The sequence below is a fragment of the Schistocerca nitens genome, unplaced genomic scaffold (assembly GCF_023898315.1).
Source record: "Schistocerca nitens isolate TAMUIC-IGC-003100 unplaced genomic scaffold, iqSchNite1.1 HiC_scaffold_468, whole genome shotgun sequence".
NCBI classification, from domain to species: domain Eukaryota; kingdom Metazoa; phylum Arthropoda; class Insecta; order Orthoptera; family Acrididae; genus Schistocerca; species Schistocerca nitens.
In genome coordinates, this window is record NW_026046001.1 from 7,407,404 (window position 1) to 7,433,254 (window position 25,851).

Sequence of the window (25,851 nt, forward strand, 5' to 3'; positions counted from 1 at the left end):
CTGCGCAGCCGCTTCTGCGCAGCCGTTTCTGCGCAGCCGCTTCTGCGCAGCCGCTTCTGCGCAGCCGTTTCTGCCTAGCTGTTTCTGCGCAGCTGTTTAGGCGCAACTGTTTCTGCGCAGCTGTTTCGGCGCAGCTGTTTCGGCGCAGCTGTTTCTGTGCAGCTGTTTCGGCGCAGCTGTTTCTGCGCAGCTGTTTCGGCGCAGCTGTTTCGGCGCAGCTGTTTCGGCGCAGCTGTTTCGGCGCAGCTGTTCATGCGCAGCTGATCCTGCGCAGCCGTTCCTGCGCAGCCGTTCCTGCGCAGCCGTTCCTGCGCAGCCGTTCCTGCGCAGCCGTTCCTGCGCAGCCGTTCCTGCGCAGCCGTTTCTGCGCCGCCGTTTGTGCGCAGCCGTTTGTGCGCAGCCGTTTGTGCGCAGCCGTTTGTGCGCAGCCGTTTGTGCGCAGCCGTTTGTGCGCAGCCGTTTCTGCGCAGCCGTTTCTGCGCAGCCGTTTCTGCGCAGCCGCTTCTGCGCAGCCGCTTCTGCGCAGCCGCTTCTGCGCAGCCGCTTCTGCGCAGCCGCTTCTGCGCAGCCGCTTCTGCGCAGCCGCTTCTGCGCAGCCGCTTCTGCGCAGCCGCTTCTGCGCAGCCGCTTCTGCGCAGCCGCTTCTGCGCAGCCGCTTCTGCGCAGCCGCTTCTGCGCAGCCGCTTCTGCGCAGCCGCTTCTGCGCAGCCGCTTCTGCGCAGCCGCTTCTGCGCAGCCGCTTCTGCGCAGCCGCTTCTGCGCAGCCGCTTCTGCGCAGCCGTTTCTGCGCAGCCGTTCCTGCGCAGCCGTTCCTGCGCAGCCGTTCCTGCGCAGCCGTTTCTGCGCAGCCGTTCCTGCGCAGCCGTTACTGCGCAGCCGTTTCTGCGCAGCCGTTTCTGCGCAGCCGTTTCTGCGCAGCCGTTCCTGCGCAGCCGTTCCTGCGCAGCCGTTCCTGCGCAGCCGTTCCTGCGCAGCCGTTCCTGCGCGGCTTTTCCTGCGCGGCTTTTCCTGCGCAGCCGTTCCTGCGCAGCCGTTCCTGCGCAGCCGTTCCTGCGCAGCCGCTTCTGCGCAGCCGTTCCTGCGCAGCCGCTTCTGCGCAGCTGTTCCTGCGCAGCTGCTTCTGCGCAGCTGCTTCTGCGCAGCTGCTTCTGCGCAGCTGCTTCTGCGCAGCTGCTTCTGCGCAGCTGCTTCTGCGCAGCTGTTTCTGCGCAGCTGTTTCTGCGCAGCTGTTTCTGCGCAGCTGTTTCTGCGCAGCTGTTCCGGCGCAGCCGTTCCGGCGCAGCCGTTTCGGCGCAGCCGTTTCTGCGCAGCCGTTTCTGCGCAGCCGTTTCGGCGCAGCCGTTTCGGCGCAGCCGTTTCGTCGCAGCCGTTTCGGCGCAGCCGTTTCGGCGCAGCCGTTTCGGCGCAGCCGTTTCGGCGCAGCCGTTTCGGCGCAGCCGTTTCGGCGCAGCCGTTTCGGCGCAGCCGTTTCTGCGCAGCCGTTTCTGCGCAGCCGTTTCTGCGCAGCCGTTCCTGCGCAGCCGTTCCTGAGCAGCCGTTCCTGAGCAGCCGTTCCTGCGCAGCCGTTCCTGCGCAGCCGTTCCTGCGCAGCCGTTCCTGCGCAGCCGTTCCTGCGCAGCCGTTGCTGCGCAGCCGTTGCTGCGCAGCCGTTGCTGCGCAGCCGTTGCTGCGCAGCCGTTGCTGCGCAGCCGTTCCTGCGCAGCCGTTCCTGCGCAGCCGTTCCTGCGCAGCCGTTCCTGCGCAGCCGTTTCTGCGCAGCCGCTTCTGCGCAGCCGCTTCTGCGCAGCCGCTTCTGCGCAGCCGCTTCTGCGCAGCCGCTTCTGCGCAGCCGCTTCTGCGCAGCCGCTTCTGCGCAGCCGTTCCTGCGCAGCCGTTCCTGCGCAGCCGTTTCTGCCTAGCTGTATCTGCGCAGCCGTTTCTGCGCAGCCGTTTCTGCGCAGCCGTTTATGCGCAGCCGTTTATGCGCAGCCGTTTATGCGCAGCCGTTTATGCGCAGCCGTTTCTGCGCAGCCGTTTCTGCGCAGCCGTTTCTGCTCAGCCGCTTCTGCGCAGCCGCTTCTGCGCAGCCGTTTCTGCGCAGCCGTTCCTGCGCAGCCGTTCCTGCGCAGCCGTTCCTGCGCAGCCGTTTCTGCCTAGCTGTTTCTGCGCAGCCGTTTCTGCGCAGCCGTTTCGGCGCAGCCGTTTCTGCGCAGCCGTTTCTGCGCAGCCGTTTCTGCGCAGCCGTTTCTGCGCAGCCGTTTATGCGCAGCCGTTTATGCGCAGCCGTTTCTGCGCAGCCGCTTCTGCGCAGCCGCTTCTGCGCAGCCGCTTCTGCGCAGCCGCTTCTGCGCAGCCGCTTCTGCGCAGCCGCTTCTGCGCAGCCGCTTCTGCGCAGCCGCTTCTGCGCAGCCGCTTCTGCGCAGCCGCTTCTGCGCAGCCGCTTCTGCGCAGCCGCTTCTGCGCAGCCGCTTCTGCGCAGCCGCTTCTGCGCAGCCGCTTCTGCGCAGCCGCTTCTGCGCAGCCGCTTCTGCGCAGCCGCTTCTGCGCAGCCGTTCCTGCGCAGCCGTTCCTGCGCAGCCGTTCCTGCGCAGCCGTTCCTGCGCAGCCGTTACTGCGCAGCCGTTTCTGCGCAGCCGTTTCTGCGCAGCCGTTTCTGCGCAGCCGTTCCTGCGCAGCCGTTCCTGCGCAGCCGTTCCTGCGCAGCCGTTCCTGCGCAGCCGTTCCTGCGCAGCCGTTCCTGCGCAGCCGTTCCTGCGCAGCCGTTCCTGCGCAGCCGTTCCTGCGCAGCCGTTCCTGCGCAGCCGTTCCTGCGCAGCCGTTCCTGCGCAGCCGTTCCTGCGCAGCCGTTCCTGCGCAGCCGTTCCTGCGCAGCCGTTCCTGCGCAGCCGTTCCTGCGCAGCCGTTCCTGCGCAGCCGTTCCTGCGCAGCCGTTCCTGCGCAGCCGTTTATGCGCAGCCGTTTATGCGCAGCCGTTTCTGCGCAGCCGTTTCTGCGCAGCCGTTTCTGCGCAGCCGTTTCTGCGCAGCCGTTTATGCGCAGCCGTTTATGCGCAGCCGCTTCTGCGCAGCCGCTTCTGCGCAGCCGCTTCTGCGCAGCCGTTTATGCGCAGCCGTTTATGCGCAGCCGTTTATGCGCAGCCGTTTATGCGCAGCCGTTCCTGCGCAGCCGTTACTGCGCAGCCGTTCCTGCGCAGCCGTTCCTGCGCAGCCGTTCCTGCGCAGCCGTTCCTGCGCAGCCGTTCCTGCGCAGCCGTTCCTGCGCAGCCGTTCCTGCGCAGCCGTTCCTGCGCAGCCGTTCCTGCGCAGCCGTTCCTGCGCAGCCGTTCCTGCGCAGCCGTTCCTGCGCAGCCGTTCCTGCGCAGCCGTTCCTGCGCAGCCGTTCCTGCGCAGCCGTTCCTGCGCAGCCGTTCCTGCGCAGCCGTTCCTGCGCAGCCGTTCCTGCGCAGCCGTTCCTGCGCAGCCGTTCCTGCGCAGCCGTTCCTGCGCAGCCGTTCCTGCGCAGCCGCTTCTGCGCAGCCGTTCCTGCGCAGCCGTTCCTGCGCAGCCGTTCCTGCGCAGCCGTTTCTGCGCAGCCGTTTCTGCGCAGCCGTTTCTGCGCAGCCGTTTCTGCGCAGCCGTTTATGCGCAGCCGTTTATGCGCAGCCGCTTCTGCGCAGCCGCTTCTGCGCAGCCGTTTATGCGCAGCCGTTTATGCGCAGCCGTTTATGCGCAGCCGCTTCTGCGCAGCCGCTTCTGCGCAGCCGCTTCTGCGCAGCCGCTTCTGCGCAGCCGCTTCTGCGCAGCCGCTTCTGCGCAGCCGCTTCTGCGCAGCCGCTTCTGCGCAGCCGCTTCTGCGCAGCCGTTTCTGCGCAGCCGCTTCTGCGCAGCCGCTTCTGCGCAGCCGTTTCTGCGCAGCCGTTCCTGCGCAGCCGTTCCTGCGCAGCCGTTCCTGCGCAGCCGTTCCTGCGCAGCCGTTACTGCGCAGCCGTTACTGCGCAGGCGTTCCTGCGCAGCCGTTCCTGCGCAGCCGTTCCTGCGCAGCCGTTCCTGCGCAGCCGTTCCTGCGCAGCCGTTCCTGCGCAGCCGTTCCTGCGCAGCAGTTCCTGCGCAGCTGTTCCTGCGCAGCTGTTCCTGCGCAGCTGTTCCTGCGCAGCTGTTCCTGCGCAGCTGTTCCTGCGCAGCTGTTCCTGCGCAGCTGTTCCTGCGCAGCTGCTTCTGCGCAGCCGTTCCTGCGCAGCCGTTCCTGCGCAGCCGCTTCTGCGCAGCCGCTTCTGCGCAGCCGCTTCTGCGCAGCCGTTTCTGCGCAGCCGTTTATGCGCAGCCGTTTATGCGCAGCCGTTTATGCGCAGCCGTTTATGCGCAGCCGTTTATGCGCAGCCGTTTCTGCGCAGCCGTTTCTGCCTAGCCGTTTCCGCGCAGCCGTTTCCGCGCAGCCGTTTCCGCGCATCCGTTTCCGCGCAGCCGCTTCCGCGCAGCCGCTTCCGCGCAGCCGCTTCAGCGCAGCCGCTTCAGCGCAGCCGCTTCTGCGCAGCCGCTTCTGCGCAGCCGCTTCTGCGCAGCCGCTTCTGCGCAGCCGCTTCTGCGCAGCCGCTTCTGCGCAGCCGCTTCTGCGCAGCCGCTTCTGCGCAGCCGCTTCTGCGCAGCCGCTTCTGCGCAGCCGCTTCTGCGCAGCCGTTTCTGCGCAGCCGTTTCTGCGCAGCCGCTTCTGCGCAGCCGCTTCTGCGCAGCCGCTTCTGCGCAGCCGCTTCTGCGCAGCCGCTTCTGCGCAGCCGCTTCTGCGCAGCCGCTTCTGCGCAGCCGTTCCTGCGCAGCCGTTCCTGCGCAGCCGTTCCTGCGCAGCCGTTCCTGCGCAGCCGTTCCTGCGCAGCCGTTCCTGCGCAGCCGTTCCTGCGCAGCCGTTCCTGCGCAGCCGTTCCTGCGCAGCCGTTCCTGCGCAGCCGTTCCTGCGCAGCCGTTCCTGCGCAGCCGTTCCTGCGCAGCCGTTCCTGCGCAGCCGTTCCTGCGCAGCCGTTCCTGCGCAGCCGTTCCTGCGCAGCCGTTCCTGCGCAGCAGTTCCTGCGCAGCTGTTCCTGCGCAGCTGTTCCTGCGCAGCTGTTCCTGCGCAGCCGTTCCTGCGCAGCCGTTCCTGCGCAGCCGTTCCTGCGCAGCCGTTCCTGCGCAGCCGTTCCTGCGCAGCCGTTCCTGCGCAGCCGTTCCTGCGCAGCCGTTCCTGCGCAGCCGTTCCTGCGCAGCCGTTCCTGCGCAGCCGTTCCTGCGCAGCCGTTCCTGCGCAGCCGTTCCTGCGCAGCCGTTCCTGCGCAGCCGTTCCTGCGCAGCCGTTCCTGCGCAGCCGTTCCTGCGCAGCCGCTTCTGCGCAGCCGCTTCTGCGCAGCCGCTTCTGCGCAGCCGCTTCTGCGCAGCCGCTTCTGCGCAGCCGCTTCTGCGCAGCCGCTTCTGCGCAGCCGCTTCTGCGCAGCCGCTTCTGCGCAGCCGCTTCTGCGCAGCCGCTTCTGCGCAGCCGCTTCTGCGCAGCCGCTTCTGCGCAGCCGCTTCTGCGCAGCCGCTTCTGCGCAGCCGTTCCTGCGCAGCCGTTCCTGCGCAGCCGTTCCTGCGCAGCCGTTCCTGCGCAGCCGTTCCTGCGCAGCCGTTCCTGCGCAGCCGTTCCTGCGCAGCCGTTCCTGCGCAGCCGTTCCTGCGCAGCCGTTCCTGCGCAGCCGTTACTGCGCAGCCGTTACTGCGCAGCCGTTACTGCGCAGCCGTTACTGCGCAGCCGTTACTGCGCAGCCGTTCCTGCGCAGCCGTTCCTGCGCAGCCGTTCCTGCGCAGCCGTTCCTGCGCAGCCGTTCCTGCGCAGCCGTTCCTGCGCAGCCGTTCCTGCGCAGCCGTTCCTGCGCAGCCGTTCCTGCGCAGCCGTTCCTGCGCAGCCGTTCCTGCGCAGCCGTTCCTGCGCAGCCGTTCCTGCGCAGCCGTTCCTGCGCAGCCGTTCCTGCGCAGCCGTTCCTGCGCAGCCGTTCCTGCGCAGCCGTTCCTGCGCAGCCGTTCCTGCGCAGCCGTTCCTGCGCAGCCGTTCCTGCGCAGCCGTTCCTGCGCAGCCGCTTCTGCGCAGCCGCTTCTGCGCAGCCGCTTCTGCGCAGCCGCTTCTGCGCAGCCGCTTCTGCGCAGCCGCTTCTGCGCAGCCGCTTCTGCGCAGCCGCTTCTGCGCAGCCGCTTCTGCGCAGCCGCTTCTGCGCAGCCGCTTCTGCGCAGCCGCTTCTGCGCAGCCGCTTCTGCGCAGCCGCTTCTGCGCAGCCGCTTCTGCGCAGCCGCTTCTGCGCAGCCGCTTCTGCGCAGCCGCTTCTGCGCAGCCGCTTCTGCGCAGCCGCTTCTGCGCAGCCGCTTCTGCGCAGCCGCTTCTGCGCAGCCGCTTCTGCGCAGCCGTTCCTGCGCAGCCGTTCCTGCGCAGCCGCTTCTGCGCAGCCGTTCCTGCGCAGCCGCTTCTGCGCAGCCGCTTCTGCGCAGCCGCTTCTGCGCAGCCGCTTCTGCGCAGCCGCTTCTGCGCAGCCGCTTCTGCGCAGCCGCTTCTGCGCAGCCGCTTCTGCGCAGCCGCTTCTGCGCAGCCGCTTCTGCGCAGCCGTTTCTGCGCAGCCGTTTCTGCGCAGCCGTTTCTGCGCAGCCGTTTCTGCGCAGCCGTTTCTGCGCAGCCGTTCCTGCGCAGCCGTTCCTGCGCAGCCGTTCCTGCGCAGCCGTTCCTGCGCAGCCGTTTCGGCGCAGCCGTTTCGGCGCAGCCGTTTCGTCGCAGCCGTTTCTGCGCAGCCGTTTCGGCGCAGCCGTTTCCGCGAAGCCGTTTCCGCGCAGCCGTTTCCGCGCAGCCGTTTCCGCGCAGCCGTTTCCGCGCAGCCGTTTCCGCGCAGCCGTTTCCGCGCAGCCGTTCCCGCGCAGCCGTTCCCGCGCAGCCGTTCCCGCGCAGCCGTTCCCGCGCAGCCGTTCCCGCGCAGCCGTTCCCGCGCAGCCGCTTCTGCGCAGCCGCTTCTGCGCAGCCGCTTCTGCGCAGCCGCTTCTGCGCAGCCGCTTCTGCGCAGCCGCTTCTGCGCAGCCGCTTCTGCGCAGCCGCTTCTGCGCAGCCGCTTCTGCGCAGCCGCTTCTGCGCAGCCGCTTCTGCGCAGCCGCTTCTGCGCAGCCGCTTCTGCGCAGCCGCTTCTGCGCAGCCGCTTCTGCGCAGCCGCTTCTGCGCAGCCGCTTCTGCGCAGCCGCTTCTGCGCAGCCGCTTCTGCGCAGCCGCTTCTGCGCAGCCGCTTCTGCGCAGCCGCTTCTGCGCAGCCGCTTCTGCGCAGCCGCTTCTGCGCAGCCGCTTCTGCGCAGCCGTTCCTGCGCAGCCGCTTCTGCGCAGCCGTTCCTGCGCAGCCGCTTCTGCGCAGCCGCTTCTGCGCAGCCGCTTCTGCGCAGCCGCTTCTGCGCAGCCGCTTCTGCGCAGCCGCTTCTGCGCAGCCGCTTCTGCGCAGCCGCTTCTGCGCAGCCGCTTCTGCGCAGCCGCTTCTGCGCAGCCGCTTCTGCGCAGCCGTTTCGGCGCAGCCGTTTCGGCGCAGCCGTTTCTGCGCAGCCGTTTCGGCGCAGCCGTTTCGGCGCAGCCGTTTCGGCGCAGCCGTTTCTGCGCAGCCGTTTCTGCGCAGCCGTTTCGGCGCAGCCGTTTCGGCGCAGCCGTTTCGGCGCAGCCGTTTCGGCGCAGCCGTTTCGGCGCAGCCGTTCCTGCGCAGCCGTTCCTGCGCAGCCGTTCCTGCGCAGCCGCTTCTGCGCAGCCGCTTCTGCGCAGCCGTTCCTGCGCAGCCGTTCCTGCGCAGCCGCTTCTGCGCAGCCGTTCCTGCGCAGCTGCTTCTGCGCAGCTGCTTCTGCGCAGCTGCTTCTGCGCAGCTGCTTCTGCGCAGCTGCTTCTGCGCAGCTGCTTCTGCGCAGCTGCTTCTGCGCAGCTGCTTCTGCGCAGCTGTTTCTGCGCAGCTGTTTCTGCGCAGTCGTTTCTGCGCAGCCGTTTCTGCGCAGCCGCTTCTGCGCAGCCGCTTCTGCGCAGCCGCTTCTGCGCAGCCGCTTCTGCGCAGCCGTTTCTGCGCAGCCGCTTCTGCGCAGCCGTTTCTGCGCAGCCGTTCCTGCGCAGCCGTTCCTGCGCAGCCGTTCCTGCGCAGCCGTTCCTGCGCAGCCGTTCCTGCGCAGCCGTTACTGCGCAGCCGTTTCTGCGCAGCCGTTCCTGCGCAGCCGTTCCTGCGCAGCCGTTCCTGCGCAGCCGTTCCTGCGCAGCCGTTCCTGCGCAGCCGTTCCTGCGCAGCCGTTCCTGCGCAGCCGTTCCTGCGCAGCCGTTTCTGCGCAGCCGTTCCTGCGCAGCCGTTCCTGCGCAGCCGTTCCTGCGCAGCCGTTCCTGCGCAGCCGTTCCTGCGCAGCCGTTCCTGCGCAGCCGTTCCTGCGCAGCCGTTCCTGCGCAGCCGTTCCTGCGCAGCAGTTCCTGCGCAGCTGTTCCTGCGCAGCTGCTTCTGCGCAGCTGTTCCTGCGCAGCTGTTCCTGCGCAGCTGCTTCTGCGCAGCTGCTTCTGCGCAGCTGCTTTTGCGCAGCTGCTTCTGCGCAGCTGCTTCTGCGCAGCTGCTTCTGCGCAGCTGCTTCTGCGCAGCTGCTTCTGCGCAGCTGCTTCTGCGCAGCTGCTTCTGCGCAGCTGCTTCTGCGCAGCTGTTTCTGCGCAGCTGTTTCTGCGCAGCCGTTTCTGCGCAGCCGTTTCTGCGCAGCCGTTTCTGCGCAGCCGCTTCTGCGCAGCCGCTTCTGCGCAGCCGCTTCTGCGCAGCCGCTTCTGCGCAGCCGCTTCTGCGCAGCCGCTTCTGCGCAGCCGTTTCTGCGCAGCCGTTCCTGCGCAGCCGTTCCTGCGCAGCCGTTCCTGCGCAGCCGTTCCTGCGCAGCCGTTCCTGCGCAGCCGTTCCTGCGCAGCCGTTCCTGCGCAGCCGTTCCTGCGCAGCCGTTCCTGCGCAGCCGTTCCTGCGCAGCCGTTCCTGCGCAGCCGTTCCTGCGCAGCCGTTCCTGCGCAGCCGTTCCTGCGCAGCCGTTCCTGCGCAGCCGTTCCTGCGCAGCCGCTTCTGCGCAGCCGTTCCTGCGCAGCCGCTTCTGCGCAGCTGTTATTGCGCAGCTGTTCCTGCGCAGCTGCTTCTGCGCAGCTGCTTCTGCGCAGCTGCTTCTGCGCAGCCGTTTCTGCGCAGCCGTTTCTGCGCAGCCGTTCCTGCGCAGCCGTTCCGGCGCAGCCGTTTCGGCGCAGCCGTTTCGGCGCAGCCGTTTCTGCGCAGCCGTTTCGGCGCAGCCGTTTCGGCGCAGCCGTTTCGTCGCAGCCGTTTCTGCGCAGCCGTTTCTGCGCAGCCGTTTCGGCGCAGCCGTTTCTGCGCAGCCGCTTCTGCGCAGCCGCTTCTGCGCAGCCGCTTCTGCGCAGCCGCTTCTGCGCAGCCGCTTCTGCGCAGCCGCTTCTGCGCAGCCGCTTCTGCGCAGCCGCTTCTGCGCAGCCGCTTCTGCGCAGCCGCTTCTGCGCAGCCGCTTCTGCGCAGCCGCTTCTGCGCAGCCGCTTCTGCGCAGCCGCTTCTGCGCAGCCGCTTCTGCGCAGCCGCTTCTGCGCAGCCGCTTCTGCGCAGCCGCTTCTGCGCAGCCGCTTCTGCGCAGCCGCTTCTGCGCAGCCGCTTCTGCGCAGCCGCTTCTGCGCAGCCGCTTCTGCGCAGCCGCTTCTGCGCAGCCGCTTCTGCGCAGCCGCTTCTGCGCAGCCGCTTCTGCGCAGCCGCTTCTGCGCAGCCGCTTCTGCGCAGCCGCTTCTGCGCAGCCGCTTCTGCGCAGCCGTTTCTGCGCAGCCGCTTCTGCGCAGCCGCTTCTGCGCAGCCGCTTCTGCGCAGCCGCTTCTGCGCAGCCGCTTCTGCGCAGCCGTTTCTGCGCAGCCGTTTCTGCGCAGCCGTTCCTGCGCAGCCGTTCCTGCGCAGCCGTTCCTGCGCAGCCGTTCCTGCGCAGCCGTTCCTGCGCAGCCGTTCCTGCGCAGCCGTTGCTGCGCAGCCGTTCCTGCGCAGCCGTTCCTGCGCAGCCGTTCCTGCGCAGCCGTTCCTGCGCAGCCGTTCCTGCGCAGCCGTTCCTGCGCAGCCGTTCCTGCGCAGCCGCTTCTGCGCAGCCGCTTCTGCGCAGCCGCTTCTGCGCAGCCGCTTCTGCGCAGCCGCTTCTGCGCAGCCGCTTCTGCGCAGCCGTTTCTGCGCAGCCGTTTCTGCCTAGCTGTTTCTGCGCAGCTGTTTCTGCGCAGCTGTTTCGGCGCAGCTGTTTCGGCGCAGCTGTTTCGGCGCAGCTGTTTCGGCGCAGCTGTTTCGGCGCAGCTGTTCCGGCGCAGCCGTTCCTGCGCAGCCGTTCCTGCGCAGCCGTTCCTGCGCAGCCGTTCCTGCGCAGCCGTTCCTGCGCAGCCGTTCCTGCGCAGCCGTTCCTGCGCAGCCGTTCCTGCGCAGCCGTTCCTGCGCAGCCGTTTGTGCGCAGCCGTTTGTGCGCAGCCGTTTGTGCGCAGCCGTTTGTGGGCAGCCGTTTCTGCGCAGCCGTTTCTGCGCAGCCGTTTCTGCGCAGCCGCTTCTGCGCAGCCGCTTCTGCGCAGCCGCTTCTGCGCAGCCGCTTCTGCGCAGCCGCTTCTGCGCAGCCGCTTCTGCGCAGCCGCTTCTGCGCAGCCGCTTCTGCGCAGCCGCTTCTGCGCAGCCGCTTCTGCGCAGCCGCTTCTGCGCAGCCGCTTCTGCGCAGCCGCTTGTGCGCAGCCGCTTGTGCGCAGCCGCTTGTGCGCAGCCGCTTCTGCGCAGCCGCTTCTGCGCAGCCGCTTCTGCGCAGCCGCTTCTGCGCAGCCGCTTCTGCGCAGCCGCTTCTGCGCAGCCGCTTCTGCGCAGCCGCTTCTGCGCAGCCGTTTCTGCGCAGCCGCTTCTGCGCAGCCGCTTCTGCGCAGCCGCTTCTGCGCAGCCGCTTCTGCGCAGCCGCTTCTGCGCAGCCGCTTCTGAGCAGCCGCTTCTGCGCAGCCGCTTCTGCGCAGCCGTTTCTGCGCAGCCGCTTCTGCGCAGCCGCTTCTGCGCAGCCGCTTCTGCGCAGCCGTTTCTGCGCAGCCGTTTCTGCGCAGCCGCTTCTGCGCAGCCGCTTCTGCGCAGCTGTTTAGGCGCAGCTGTTTCTGCGCAGCTGTTTCTGCGCAGCTGTTTCGGCGCAGCTGTTTCTGCGCAGCTGTTTCTGCGCAGCCGTTTCGGCGCAGCCGTTTCGGCGCAGCCGTTTCGGCGCAGCCGTTTCGGCGCAGCCGTTCATGCGCAGCCGTTCCTGCGCAGCCGTTCCTGCGCAGCCGTTCCTGCGCAGCCGTTCCTGCGCAGCCGTTCCTGCGCAGCCGTTCCTGCGCAGCCGTTCCTGCGCAGCCGTTCCTGCGCAGCCGTTCCTGCGCAGCCGTTCCTGCGCAGCCGTTTGTGCGCAGCCGTTTGTGCGCAGCCGTTTGTGCGCAGCCGTTTGTGCGCAGCCGTTTGTGCGCAGCCGTTTCTGCGCAGCCGTTTCTGCGCAGCCGTTTCTGCGCAGCCGCTTCTGCGCAGCCGCTTCTGCGCAGCCGCTTCTGCGCAGCCGCTTCTGCGCAGCCGCTTCTGCGCAGCCGCTTCTGCGCAGCCGCTTCTGCGCAGCCGCTTCTGCGCAGCCGCTTCTGCGCAGCCGCTTCTGCGCAGCCGCTTCTGCGCAGCCGCATCTGCGCAGCCGCTTCTGCGCAGCCGCTTCTGCGCAGCCGCTTCTGCGCAGCCGCTTCTGCGCAGACGCTTCTGCGCAGACGCTTCTGCGCAGCCGTTTCTGCTCAGCCGTTCCTGCGCAGCCGTTTCTGCGCAGCCGTTCCTGCGCAGCCGTTCCTGCGCAGCCGTTGCTGCGCAGCCGTTGCTGCGCAGCCGTTCCTGCGCAGCCGTTCCTGCGCAGCCGTTCCTGCGCAGCCGTTCCTGCGCAGCCGTACCTGCGCAGGTGTTCCTGCGCAGCTGTTCCTGCGCAGCTGTTCCTGCGCAGCTGTTCCTGCGCAGCTGTTCCTGCGCAGCTGTTCCTGCGCAGCTGCTTCTGCGCAGCTGTTCCTGCGCAGCTGCTTCTGCGCAGCTGTTCCTGCGCAGCTGTTCCTGCGCAGCTGTTCCTGCGCAGCTGCTTCTGCGCAGCTGCTTCTGCGCAGCTGTTTCTGCGCAGCTGTTTCTGCGCAGCTGTTTCTGCGCAGCTGTTTCTGCGCAGCTGTTTCTGCGCAGCTGTTTCTGCGCAGCTGTTTCTGCGCAGCTGTTTCTGCCTAGCTGTTTCTGCGCAGCTGTTCCTGCGCAGCTGTTCCTGCGCAGCCGTTCCTGCGCAGCCGTTTCGGCGCAGCCGTTTCGGCGCAGCCGTTTCGGCGCAGCCGTTTCGGCGCAGCCGTTTCGGCGCAGCCGTTTCGGCGCAGCCGTTTCGGCGCAGCCGTTTCGGCGCAGCCGTTTCGGCGCAGCCGTTTCTGCGCAGCCGTTTCTGCGCAGCCGTTTCTGCGCAGCCGTTCCTGCGCAGCCGTTCCTGCGCAGCCGTTCCTGCGCAGCCGTTCCTGCGCAGCCGTTCCTGAGCAGCCGTTCCTGCGCAGCCGTTCCTGCGCAGCCGTTTCTGCGCAGCCGTTCCTGCGCAGCCGTTCCTGCGCAGCCGTTCCTGCGCAGCCGTTCCTGCGCAGCCGTTCCTGCGCAGCCGTTCCTCCGCAGCCGTTCCTGCGCAGCCGTTCCTGCGCAGCCGTTCCTGCGCAGCCGTTCCTGCGCAGCCGTTCCTGCGCAGCCGTTCCTGCGCAGCCGTTCCTGCGCAGCCGTTCCTGCGCAGCCGTTCCTGCGCAGCCGTTCCTGCGCAGCCGTTCCTGCGCAGCCGTTCCTGCGCAGCCGTTCCTGCGCAGCCGTTTCTGCGCAGCCGTTTATGCGCAGCCGTTTATGCGCAGCCGTTTATGCGCAGCCGTTTATGCGCAGCCGTTTATGCGCAGCCGTTTCTGCGCAGCCGTTTCGGCGCAGCCGTTTCGGCGCAGCCGTTTCTGCGCAGCCGTTTCGGCGCAGCCGTTTCGGCGCAGCCGTTTCGGCGCAGCCGTTTCTGCGCAGCCGTTCCTGCGCAGCCGTTCCTGCGCAGCCGTTCCTGCGCAGCCGTTCCTGCGCAGCCGTTCCTGCGCAGCCGTTCCTGCGCAGCCGTTCCTGCGCAGCCGTTCCTGCGCAGCCGTTCCTGCGCAGCCGTTCCTGCTCAGCCGTTCCTGCGCAGCCGTTCCTGCGCAGCCGTTCCTGCGCAGCCGTTCCTGCGCAGCCGTTCCTGCGCAGCCGTTCCTGCGCAGCCGCTTCTGCGCAGCTGTTCCTGCGCAGCTGCTTCTGCGCAGCTGCTTCTGCGCAGCTGCTTCTGCGCAGCTGCTTCTGCGCAGCTGCTTCTGCGCAGCTGCTTCTGCGCAGCTGCTTCTGCGCAGCTGTTTCTGCGCAGCTGCTTCTGCGCAGCTGCTTCTGCGCAGCTGCTTCTGCGCAGCTGTTTCTGCGCAGCTGTTTCTGCGCAGCCGTTTCTGCGCAGCCGTTTCTGCGCAGCCGTTCCTGCGCAGCCGTTCCTGCGCAGCCGTTTCTGCGCAGCCGTTTCGGCGCAGCCGTTTCGGCGCAGCCGTTTCGGCGCAGCCGTTTCGTCGCAGCCGTTTCCGCGCAGCCGTTTCCGCGCAGCCGTTTCCGCGCAGCCGTTTCCGCGCAGCCGTTTCCGCGCAGCCGTTCCCGCGCAGCCGTTCCCGCGCAGCCGTTCCCGCGCAGCCGTTCCCGCGCAGCCGTTCCCGCGCAGCCGTTCCCGCGCAGCCGTTCCCGCGCAGCCGCTCCCGCGCACCCGCTCCCGCGCAGCCGCTCCCGCGCACCCGCTCCCGCGCACCCGCTCCCGCGCACCCGCTCCCGCGCACCCGCTCCCGCGCACCCGCTCCCGCGCACCCGCTCCCGCGGACCCGCTCCCGCGCAGCCGCTCCCGCGCAGCCGCTCCCGCGCAGCCGCTCCCGCGCAGCCGCTCCCGCGCAGCCGTTCCTGCGCAGCCGTTCCTGCGCAGCCGTTCCTGCGCAGCCGTTCCTGCGCAGCCGTTCCTGCGCAGCCGTTCCTGCGCAGCCGTTCCTGCCTAGCCGTTTCTGCGCAGCCGTTTCTGCGCAGCCGTTTCTGCGCAGCCGTTTCGGCGCAGCCGTTTCGGCGCAGCCGTTTCGGCGCAGCCGTTTCGGCGCAGCCGTTTCTGCGCAGCCGTTTCTGCGCAGCCGTTCCTGCGCAGCCGTTCCTGCGCAGCCGTTCCTGCGCAGCCGTTCCTGCGCAGCCGTTCCTGCGCAGCCGTTCCTGCGCAGCCGCTGTTGCGCAGCCGCTGTTGCGCAGCTGTTCCTGCGCAGCTGCTCCTGCGCAGCTGCTCCTGCGCAGCTGCTCCTGCGCAGCTGCTCCTGCGCAGCTGCTCCTGCGCAGCTGCTCCTGCGCAGCTGCTCCTGCGCAGCTGTTCCTGCGCAGCTGTTCCTGCGCAGCTGTTCCTGCGCAGCTGTTCCTGCGCAGCTGTTTCTGCCTAGCTGTTTCTGCGCAGCCGTTTCTGCGCAGCCGTTCCTGCGCAGCCGTTCCTGCGCAGCCGTTTCGGCGCAGCCGTTTCTGCGCAGCCGTTTCGGCGCAGCCGTTTCTGCGCAGCCGTTTCGGCGCAGCCGTTTCTGCGCAGCCGTTTCGGCGCAGCCGTTTCTGCGCAGCCGTTTCGGCGCAGCCGTTTCGGCGCAGCCGTTTCGGCGCAGCCGTTTCGGCGCAGCCGTTTCGGCGCAGCCGTTTCGGCGCAGCCGTTTCTGCGCAGCCGTTCCTGCGCAGCCGTTTCTGCGCAGCCGTTCCTGCGCAGCCGTTCCTGCGCAGCCGTTCCTGCGCAGCCGTTCCTGAGCAGCCGTTGCTGCGCAGCCGTTCCTGCGCAGCCGTTCCTGCGCAGCCGTTCCTGCGCTGCCGTTCCTGCGCAGCCGTTTCGGCGCAGCCGTTCCTGCGCAGCTGTTCCTGCGCAGCTGTTCCTGCGCAGCTGTTCCTGCGCAGCTGTTCCTGCGCAGCTGCTTCTGCGCAATCGATATCTCGATACTTATCGATATAATGATACTTTTCGATATATCGATACTTATCGATATATCGATATATCGATACTTATTGATACATGGATACTTATTGATATATGGATATTTATCGATATGTCGATACTTATCGATATATCGATACTTATCGATATATCGATACTTATCGATATATCGATACTTTTCGATATATCGATACTTTTCGATATATCGATACTTTTCGATATATCGATACTTTTCGATATATCGATACTTATCGATATATCGATACTTATCGATATATCGATACTTATCGATATATATCGATACTTTTCATTATATATCGATACTTTTCATTATATATCGATACTTTTCCTTATATATCGATACTTTTCCTAATATATAGATACTTTTCGATATATATCGATACTTTTCGATATATATCGATACCTTTCGATATCTTTTCGATACTTATCGATATCTTTTCGATACTTTTCGATATCTTTTCGGTACTTTTCGATATCTTTTCGGTACTTTTCGATTTCTTTTCGGTACTTTTCGATATCTTTTCGGCACTTTTCGATATCTTTTCGGTACTTATCGATATCTTTTCGATACTTATCGATTTTTTTACGATACTTTTCGATATATCGATATATATCGATATATCGATACTTTTCGATATATCGATACTTTTCGATATATCGATACTTTTCGATATATCGGTACTTTTCGATATATCGGTACTTTTCGATATATCGGTACTTTTCGATTTATCGGTACTTTTCGATATATCGGTACTTTCCGATATATCGGCACTTTTCGATATATCGGTACTTATCGATATATCGGTACTTATCGATATATCGATACTTATCGATATATCGATACTTATCGATATATCGATACTTATCGATATATCGATACTTATCGATATATCGATCGATATCTTTTCGGTACTTATCGATATCTTTTCGATACTTTTCGATATATCGATACTTAACGATATATCGATACTTTTCGATATACCGGTACTTTTCGATATATCGGTACTTTTCGATATATCGGTACTTTTCTATATATCGGTACTTTTCGATATATCGGCACTTTTCGATATATCGGTACTTATCGATATATCGGTACTTATCGATATATTGATACTTTTCGATATATCGGTACTTATCGATATATCGGTACTTTTCGATATATCGGTACTTATCGATATATCGGTTCATTTCGATATATCTGTACTTTTCGATATATCGGTACTTTTCGAAATATCGGTACTTTTCGAAATATCGGTACTTATCGATATATCGGTACTTTTCGATATATCGGTACTTTTCGATATATCGATACTTATCGATATATCGATACTTATCGATATATCGATACTTACGATATATCGATACTTATCGATATATCGACACTTATCGATATATCGATACTTATCGATATATCGATCGATATCTTTTCGGTACTTATCGATATCTTTTCGATACTTTTCGATATATCGATACTTATCGATATATCGATACTTATCGATATATCGATACTTTTCGATATATCGATACTTTTCGATATATCGATACTTTTCGATATATCGATACTTTTCGATATATCGATACTTTTCGATATATAGATACTTTTCGATATATAGATACTTTTCGATATATCGATACTTTTCGATATCTTTTCGATACTTTTCGATATCTTTTCGATACTTATTGATATATCGATACTTTTCGATATCTTTTCGATACTTTTCGATATCTTTTCGATACTTTTCGATATCTTTTCGGTACTTTTCGATATCTTTTCGGTACTTTTCGATATCTTTTCGGTACTTATATATCGATACTTATAATTATATATCGATACTTATCATTATATATCGATACTTTTCATTATATATCGATACTTTTAATTATATATCGATACTTTTCATTATATATAGATACTTTTCATTATATATAGATACTTTTCGATATATATAGATACTTTTCGATATATATAGATACTTTTCGATATATATAGATACTTTTCGATATCTTTTCGTTACTTTTCGATATCTTTTCGAATCTTTTCGATATCTTTTCGATACTTTTCGATATCTTTTCGATATCTTTTCGATACTTTTCGATGTCTTTTCGATACTTTTCGATATCTTTTCGATACTTATCGATATCTTTTCGATACTTATCGATATCTTTTCGATACTTATCTATATCTTTTCGATACTTATCGATATCTTTTCGATACTTATCGATATCTTTTCGATACTTTTCATTATATATCGATACTTTTCATTATATATCGATACTTTTTATTATATATAGATACTTTTCATTATATATAGATACTTTTCAATATATATAGATACTTTTCGATATCTTTTCGATACTTTTCGATATCTTTTCGGTACTTTTCGATCTCTTTTCGGTACTTTTGGATATCTTTTCGGTACTTTTCGATATCTTTTCGGTACTTTTCGATATCTTTTCGGTACTTTTCGATATCTTTTCGGTACTTTTCGATATATCGGTACTTTTCTATATATCGATACTTTACGATACATCGATACTTTTCGATATATCGATACTTATCGATATATCGATACTTATCGATATATAGATACTTATCGATATATCGATACTTATCGATATATCGATACTTATCGATATATCGATACTTTTCGATAAATCGATACTTTTCGATAAATCGATACTTATCGATATATCGATACTTTTCGATAAATCGATACTTTTCGATATCTTTTCGATATCTTTTCGATACTTTTCGATATCTTTTCGATACTTTTCGATATCTTTTCCATACTTTTCGATATCTTTTCCATACTTTTTGATATCTTTTCGATACTTTTCGATATCTTTTCGATACTTTTCGATATCTTTTCGATACTTTTCATTATATAATGATACTTTTCATTATATATCGATACTTTTCATTATATATCGATACTTTTCATTATATATCGATACTTTTCCTTATATATCGATACTTTTTCTTATATATAGATACTTTTCGATATATATCGATACTTTTCGATATCTTTTCGGTACTTATCGATATCTTTTCGGTACTTATCGATATCTTTTCGGTACTTATCGATATCTTTTCGGTACTTATCGATATCTTTTCGATACTTTTCGATATATCGATACTTATCGATATATCGGATATATCGATACTTATCGATATATCGATACTTTTCGATATATCGATACTTATCGATATATCGATCCTTTTCGATATCTTTTCTTCGATCTTTTCGATACTTTTCGATATCTTTTCGATACTTTTCGATATCTTTTCGATACTTTTCGATATCTTTTCGACACTTTTCATTATATATCGATACTTTTTATTATATATCGATACCTTTCATTATATATCGATACTTATCATTATATATCGATACTTATCATTATATATCGATACTTATCATTATATATCCATACTTATCATTATATATCGATACTTTTCATTATATATCGATACTTTTCATTATATATCGATACTTTTCCTTATATATAGATACTTTTCGATATATATCGATACTTTTCGATATATATCGATACTATTCGATATACATCGATACTTTTCGATATCTTTTCGATACGTTTCGATATCTTTTCGGTACTTTTCGATATCTTATCGATACTTACCGATATATCGATACTTTTCGATATATCGATACTTTTCGATATATCGATACTTTTCGATATATCGATACTTTTCGATATAAAGATACTTTTCGATATATCGATACTTTTCGATATATCGATACTTTTCGATATATCGATAATTATCGATTTATCGATACTTGTCGATTTATCGATACTTATCGATATATCGATTCTTTTCGATATATCGATACTTATCGATATATCGGATATATCGATACTTATCGATATATCGATACTTTTCGATATGTCGATACTTATCGATATATCGATACTTTGCGATATCTTTTCGATACTTTTCGATCTTTTCGATACATTTCGATATCTTTTCGATACTTTCGATATAACGATACTTTTCGATATATCGATTCTTATCGATATATCGATACTTATCGATATATCGATACTTATCGATATATCGATACTTATCGATATATCGATACTTATCGATATATCGATACTTTTCGATATATCGATACTTATCGATATATCGATACTTATCGATATATCGATACTTATCGATATATCGATACTTATCGATATATCGATACTTATCGATATATCGATACTTATCGATATATCGATACTTTTCGATATCTTTTCCATACTTTTCGATATCTTTTCGATACTTTTCGATATCTTTTCGATACTTTTCGATATCTTTTCGGTACTTTTCGATATCTTTTCGGTACTTGTCGATATCTTTTCGGTACTTGTCGATATCTTTTCGGTACTTTTCGATATCTTTTCGGTACTTTTCGATATCTTTTCGGTACTTTTCGATATTTTTTCGGTACTTTTCGATATCTTTTCGGTACTTTTCGATATCTTTTCGGTACTTTTCGATATATTTTCGGTACTTTTCGATATCTTTTCGGTACTTTTCGATATCTTTTCGGTACTTTTCGATATATTTTCGGTACTTTTCGATATCTTTTCGGTACTTTTCGATATCTTTTCGGTACTCTTCGATATCTTTTCTGTACTTATCGATATAGCGATACTTATCGATATATCGATACTTATCGATATATCGATACTTTGCGATATATCGATACTTTGCGATATATCGATACTTATCGATATATCGATACGAATCAATATATCGATGCTTATCGATATATCGATACTTATCGATGTATCGATACTTATCGACATATCGATACTTTTCGATATATCGATACTTTTCGATATATCGATACTTTTCGATATATCGATACTTTTCGATACATCGATACTTATCGATAAATCGATACTTTTCGATATGTCGATACTTTTCGATATCTTTTCGATACTTTTCGATCTTTTCGATACTTTTCGATCTTTTCGATACTTTTCGATATCTTTTCGATACTTTTCGATATCTTTTCGATACTTTTCATTATATATCGATACTTTTTATTATATATCGATACTTATCATTATATATCGATACTTATCATTATATATCGATACTTATCATTATATATCGATACTTATCATTATATATCGATACTTATCATTATATATCCATACTTATCATTATATATCGATACTTTTCATTATATATCGATACTTTTCCTTATATATCGATACTTTTCCTTATATATAGATACTTTTCGATATATATCGATACTTTTCGATATATATCGATACTATTCGATATATATCGATACTATTCGATATATATCGATACTATTCGATATATATCGATACTATTCGATATATATCGATACTTTTCGATATCTTTTCGGTACTTTTTGATATCTTTTCGGTACTTTTCGATATCTTATCGGTACTTTTCGATATCTTATCGATACTTTTCGATATCTTATCGATACTTTTCGATATCTTATCGATACTTTTCGATATCTTATCGATACTTTTCGATATATCGATACTTTTCGATATATCGATACTTTTCGATATATCGATACTTTTCGGTATATCGATACTTATCGATATATCGATACTTATCGATATATCGGATATATCGATATATCGGATATATCGATACTTTTCGATATATCGATACTTTTCGATATATCGATACTTTTAGATATATCGATACTTATCGATATATCGGTACTTATCGATATATCGATACTTATCGATATATCGATACCTATCGATATATCGATACCTATCGATAGATCGATACTTTTAGATATATCGATACTTTTAGATATATCGATACTTATCGATATATCGATACATATCGATATATCGATACATATCGATATATCGATACATATCGATATATCGATACATGGATACTTATCGATATATCGATACTTTTCGATATATCGATACTTATCGATATATCGATACTTTTCGATATATCGATACTTTTCGATATATCGATACTTTTCGATATATCGATACTTATCGATACATCGATACTTTTCGATATCTTTACGATATTTTTCGATATCTTTTCGATACTTTTCGATATCTTTTCGGTACTTTTCGATATCTTTTCGGTACTTGTCGATATCTTTTCGGTACTTGTCGATATCTTTTCGGTACTTGTCGATATCTTTTCGGTACTTGTCGATATCTTTTCGGTACTTGTCGATATCTTTTCGGTACTTGTCGATATCTTTTCGGTACTTTTCGATATCTTTTCGGTACTTTTCGGTACTTTTCGATATCTTTTCGGTACTTTTCGATATCTTTTCGGTACTTTTCGATATCTTTTCGGTACTTTTCGATATCTTTTCGGTACTTTTCGATATCTTTTCGGTACTTTTCGATATCTTTCCGGTACTTTTCGATATCTTTTCGGTACTTTTCGATATCTTTCCGGTACTTTTCGATATCTTTTCGGTACTTATCGATATCCTTTCGGTACTTATCGATATCTTTTCGGTACTTATCGATATCTTTTCGGTACTTATCGATATCTTTTCGGTACTTATCGATATCTTTTCGGTACTTATCGATATATCGATACTTATCGATATATCGATACTTATCGATATATCGATACTTATCGATATATCGATACTTATCGATATATCGATACTTTTCGATATATCGATACTTATCGATATATCGATACTTATCGATATATCGATACTTATCGATATATCGATACTTATCGATATATCGATACTTATCGATATATCGATACTTATCGATACATCGATACTTTTTGATATATCGATACTTTTCGATATATCGATAGATATATCGATACTTTTCGATATATCGATACTTATCGATATATAGATACCTTTCGATATATCGATACTTTTCGTTATATCGATACTTTTCGTTATATCGATATTTTTCGATATATCGATACTTTTCGATATATCGATACTTTTTCGATATATCGATACTTTTCGATATATCGATACTTATTGATATATCGATACTTTTCGATATCTTTTCGATACTTATCGATATATCGATACTTTTCGATATATTTTCGATACTTATCGATATATCGATACTTTTCGATATATTTTCGATACTTTTCGATATCTTTTCGGTACTTTTCGATATCTTTTCGGTACTTTTCGATATCTTCTCGGTACTTATATATCGATACTTATCATTATATATCGATACTTATCATTATATATCGATACTTTTAATTATATATCGATACTTTTAATTATATATCGATACTTTTAATTGTATATCGATACTTTTCATTATATATAGATACTTTTCGATATATATAGATACTTTTCGATATATATAGATACTTTTCGATATATATAGATACTTTTCGATATCTTTTCGATGTCTTTTCGATACTTTTCGATATCTTTTCGATACTTTTCGATATCTTTTCGATACTTATCGATATCTTTTCGATACTTATCTATATCTTTTCGATACTTATCGATATCTTTTCGATACTTATCTATATCTTTTCGATATCTTTTCGATATCTTTTCGATATCTTTTCGATATCTTTTCGATATCTTTTCGATACTTTTCGAAATCTTTTCGGTACTTTTCGATATCGTTTCGGTACTTTTCGATATCTTTTCGGTACTTTTCGATATCTTTTCGGTACTTTTCGATATCTTTTCGGTACTTTTCGATATCTTTTCGGTACTTTTCGATATCTTTTCGGTACTTTTCGATATCTTTTCGGTACTTTTCGATATCTTTCCGGTACTTTTCGATATCTTTCCGGTACTTTTCGATATCTTTTCGGTACTTTTCGATATCTTTTCGGTACTTTTCGATATCTTTTCGGTACTTATCGATATATCGATACTTTGCGATATAACGATACTTTGCGATATAACGATACTTTGCGATATAACGATACTTATCGATATATCGATACTTTTCGATATATCGATACTTTTCGATATATCGATACATATCGATATATCTTTACTTTTCGATCGATATATCGATACTTTTCGATCGATATATCGATACTTATCGATATATCGATACTTTTCGATATATCGATACTTTTCGATATATCGATACTTATCGATACTTATCGATATATCGACACTTTTCGATATCTTTTCGATACTTTTCGATATCTCTTCGATACTTTTCGATATCTTTTCGATACTTTCCGATATCTTTTCGATACTTTTCGATATCTTTTCGATACTTTTCGATATCTTTTCGATACTTTTCGATATCTTTTCGATACTTTTCATTATATATCGATACTTTTCATTATATATCGATACTTTTCATTATATATCGATACTTTTCGAAATATAATGATACTTTTCGATATATATCGATATTATTCGATATATATCGATACTATTCGATATATATCGATACTTTTCGATATCATTTCGGTACTTTTCGATATCTTATCGGTACTTTTCGATATCTTATCGATACTTATCGATATATCGATACTTTTCGATAAATCGATACTTTTCGATATATCGGTACTTTTCGATATATCGATACTTTCCGATATATCGATACTTTTCGATATATCGATACTTATCGATATATCGGATATATCGTTATATCGGATATATCGATACTTTTCGATATATCGATACTTTTCGATATATCGATACTTATCGTAATATCGATACTTATCGATATATCGATACTTATCGATACTTATTGATATATGGATACTTATCGATATATCGATACTTTTCCATATATCGATACTTATCGATATATCGATACTTTTCGATATATCGATACTTTTCGATATATCGATACTTTTCGATATATCGATACTTATCGATATATCGATACTTATCGATATATCGATACTTTTCGATATCTTTTCGATACTTTTCGATATCTCTACGATACTTTTCGATATCTTTTCGGTACTTTTCGATATCTTTTCGGTACTTTTCGATATCTTTTCGGTACTTTTCGATATCTTTTCGGTACTTTTCGATATCTTTTCGGTACTTGTCGATATCTTTTCGGTACTTGTCGATATCTTTTCGGTACTTGTCGATATCTTTTCGGTACTTGTCGATATCTTTTCGGTACTTGTCGATATCTTTTCGGTACTTTTCGGTACTTTTCGGTACTTTCCGGTACTTTTCGGTACTTTTCGGTACTTTTCGATATCTTTTCGGTACTTTTCGATATCTTTTCGATACTTATCGATATCTTTTCGATACTTATCTATATCTTTTCGATACTTATCGATATCTTTTCGATACTTATCTATATCTTTTCGATACTTATCGATATCTTTTCGATACTTATCTATATCTTTTCGATACTTTTCGATATCTTTTCGATACTTTTCGAAATCTTTTCGGTACTTTTCGAAATCTTTTCGGTACTTTTCGATATCGTTTCGGTACTTTTCGATATCTTTTCGGTACTTTTCGATATCTTTTCGGTACTTTTCGATATCTTTTCGGTACTTTTCGATATCTTTCCGGTACTTTTCGATATCTTTTCGGTACTTTTCGATATCGTTTCGGTACTTTTCGATATCGTTTCGGTACTTTTCGATATCTTTTCGGTACTTTTCGATATCTTTTCGGTACTTTTCGATATCTTTTCGGTACTTTTCGATATCTTTTCGGTACTTTTCGATATCTTTTCGGTACTTTTCGATATCTTTTCGGTACTTTTCGATATCTTTCCGGTACTTTTCGATATCTTTTCGGTACTTTTCGATATCTTTTCGGTACTTTTCGATATCTTTTCGGTACTTTGCGATATATCGATACTTTGCGATATATCGATACTTATCGATATACCGATACTTTTCGATATATCGATACTTTTCGATATATCGATACTTTCAGACATATCGATACATATCGATATACCGATACTTTTATATCGATATATCGATACTTATCGATATATCGATACTTTTCGATATATCGATACTTTTCGATATATCGATACTTATCAATATATCGATACTTATCGATATATCGACACTTTTCGATATCTTTTCGATACTTTTCGATATCTTTTCGATACTTTTCGATATCTTTTCGATACTTTTCATTATATATCGATACTTTTCATTATATATCGATACTTTTCATTATATATCGATACTTTTCCTTATATATCGATACTTTTCCTTATATATAGATACTTTTCGATATATATCGATACTTTTCGATATATATAGATACTTTTCGATATCTTTTCGATACTTTTCGATATCTTTTCGATACTTTTCGATATCTTTTCGGTACTTTTCGATATCTTCTCGGTACTTTTCGATATCTTTTCGGTACTTATCGATATCTTTTCGGTACTTATCGATATCTTTTCGATACTTTTCGATATATCGATATTTATCGATATATCGATACTTTTCGATATATCGATACTTTTCGATATATCGGTACTTTTCGATATATCGGTACTTTTCGATATATCGGTACTTTTCGATATATCTGTTCTTTTCGATATATCGGTACTTTTCGATATATCGGTACTTTTCGATATATCGGCACTTTTCGGTATATCGGTACTTATCGATATATCGGTACTTATCGATATATCGATACTTTTCGATATATCGGCACTTATCGATTTATCGGTACTTATCGATATATCGGTACTTTTCGATATATCGGTACTTTTCGATATATCGGCACTTTTCGATATATCGGTACTTATCGATATATCGGTACTTATCGATATATCGGTACTTTTCGATATATCGGTACTTTTCGATATATCGGTACTTTTCGATATATCGGTACTTTTCGATATATCGGTACTTTTCGATATATCGGTACTTATCGATATATCG

General features: G+C 52.2%; 1 protein-coding gene across 1 annotated transcript in view; it reads right to left on the reverse strand.

Moving 5' to 3' along the window:
• Positions 1-74: 74 nt before the first annotated feature.
• LOC126232318 (uncharacterized) overlaps positions 75-25,851 on the reverse strand; it is a 65,355-nt gene continuing 39,578 nt past the window's right edge. Inside the window, exons 2-10 of the mRNA XM_049942598.1 lie at positions 12,885-14,952; positions 11,135-12,810; positions 8,122-11,068; positions 5,714-8,036; positions 4,423-5,628; positions 3,695-4,256; positions 3,152-3,570; positions 2,245-3,066; positions 75-1,862 (exon numbers count right to left, since the gene is read on the reverse strand). Coding sequence (XP_049798555.1) covers positions 75-1,862; positions 2,245-3,066; positions 3,152-3,570; positions 3,695-4,256; positions 4,423-5,628; positions 5,714-8,036; positions 8,122-11,068; positions 11,135-12,810; positions 12,885-14,952 — 13,811 coding nt within the window. The remainder of the gene's footprint in view (positions 1,863-2,244; positions 3,067-3,151; positions 3,571-3,694; positions 4,257-4,422; positions 5,629-5,713; positions 8,037-8,121; positions 11,069-11,134; positions 12,811-12,884; positions 14,953-25,851) is intronic.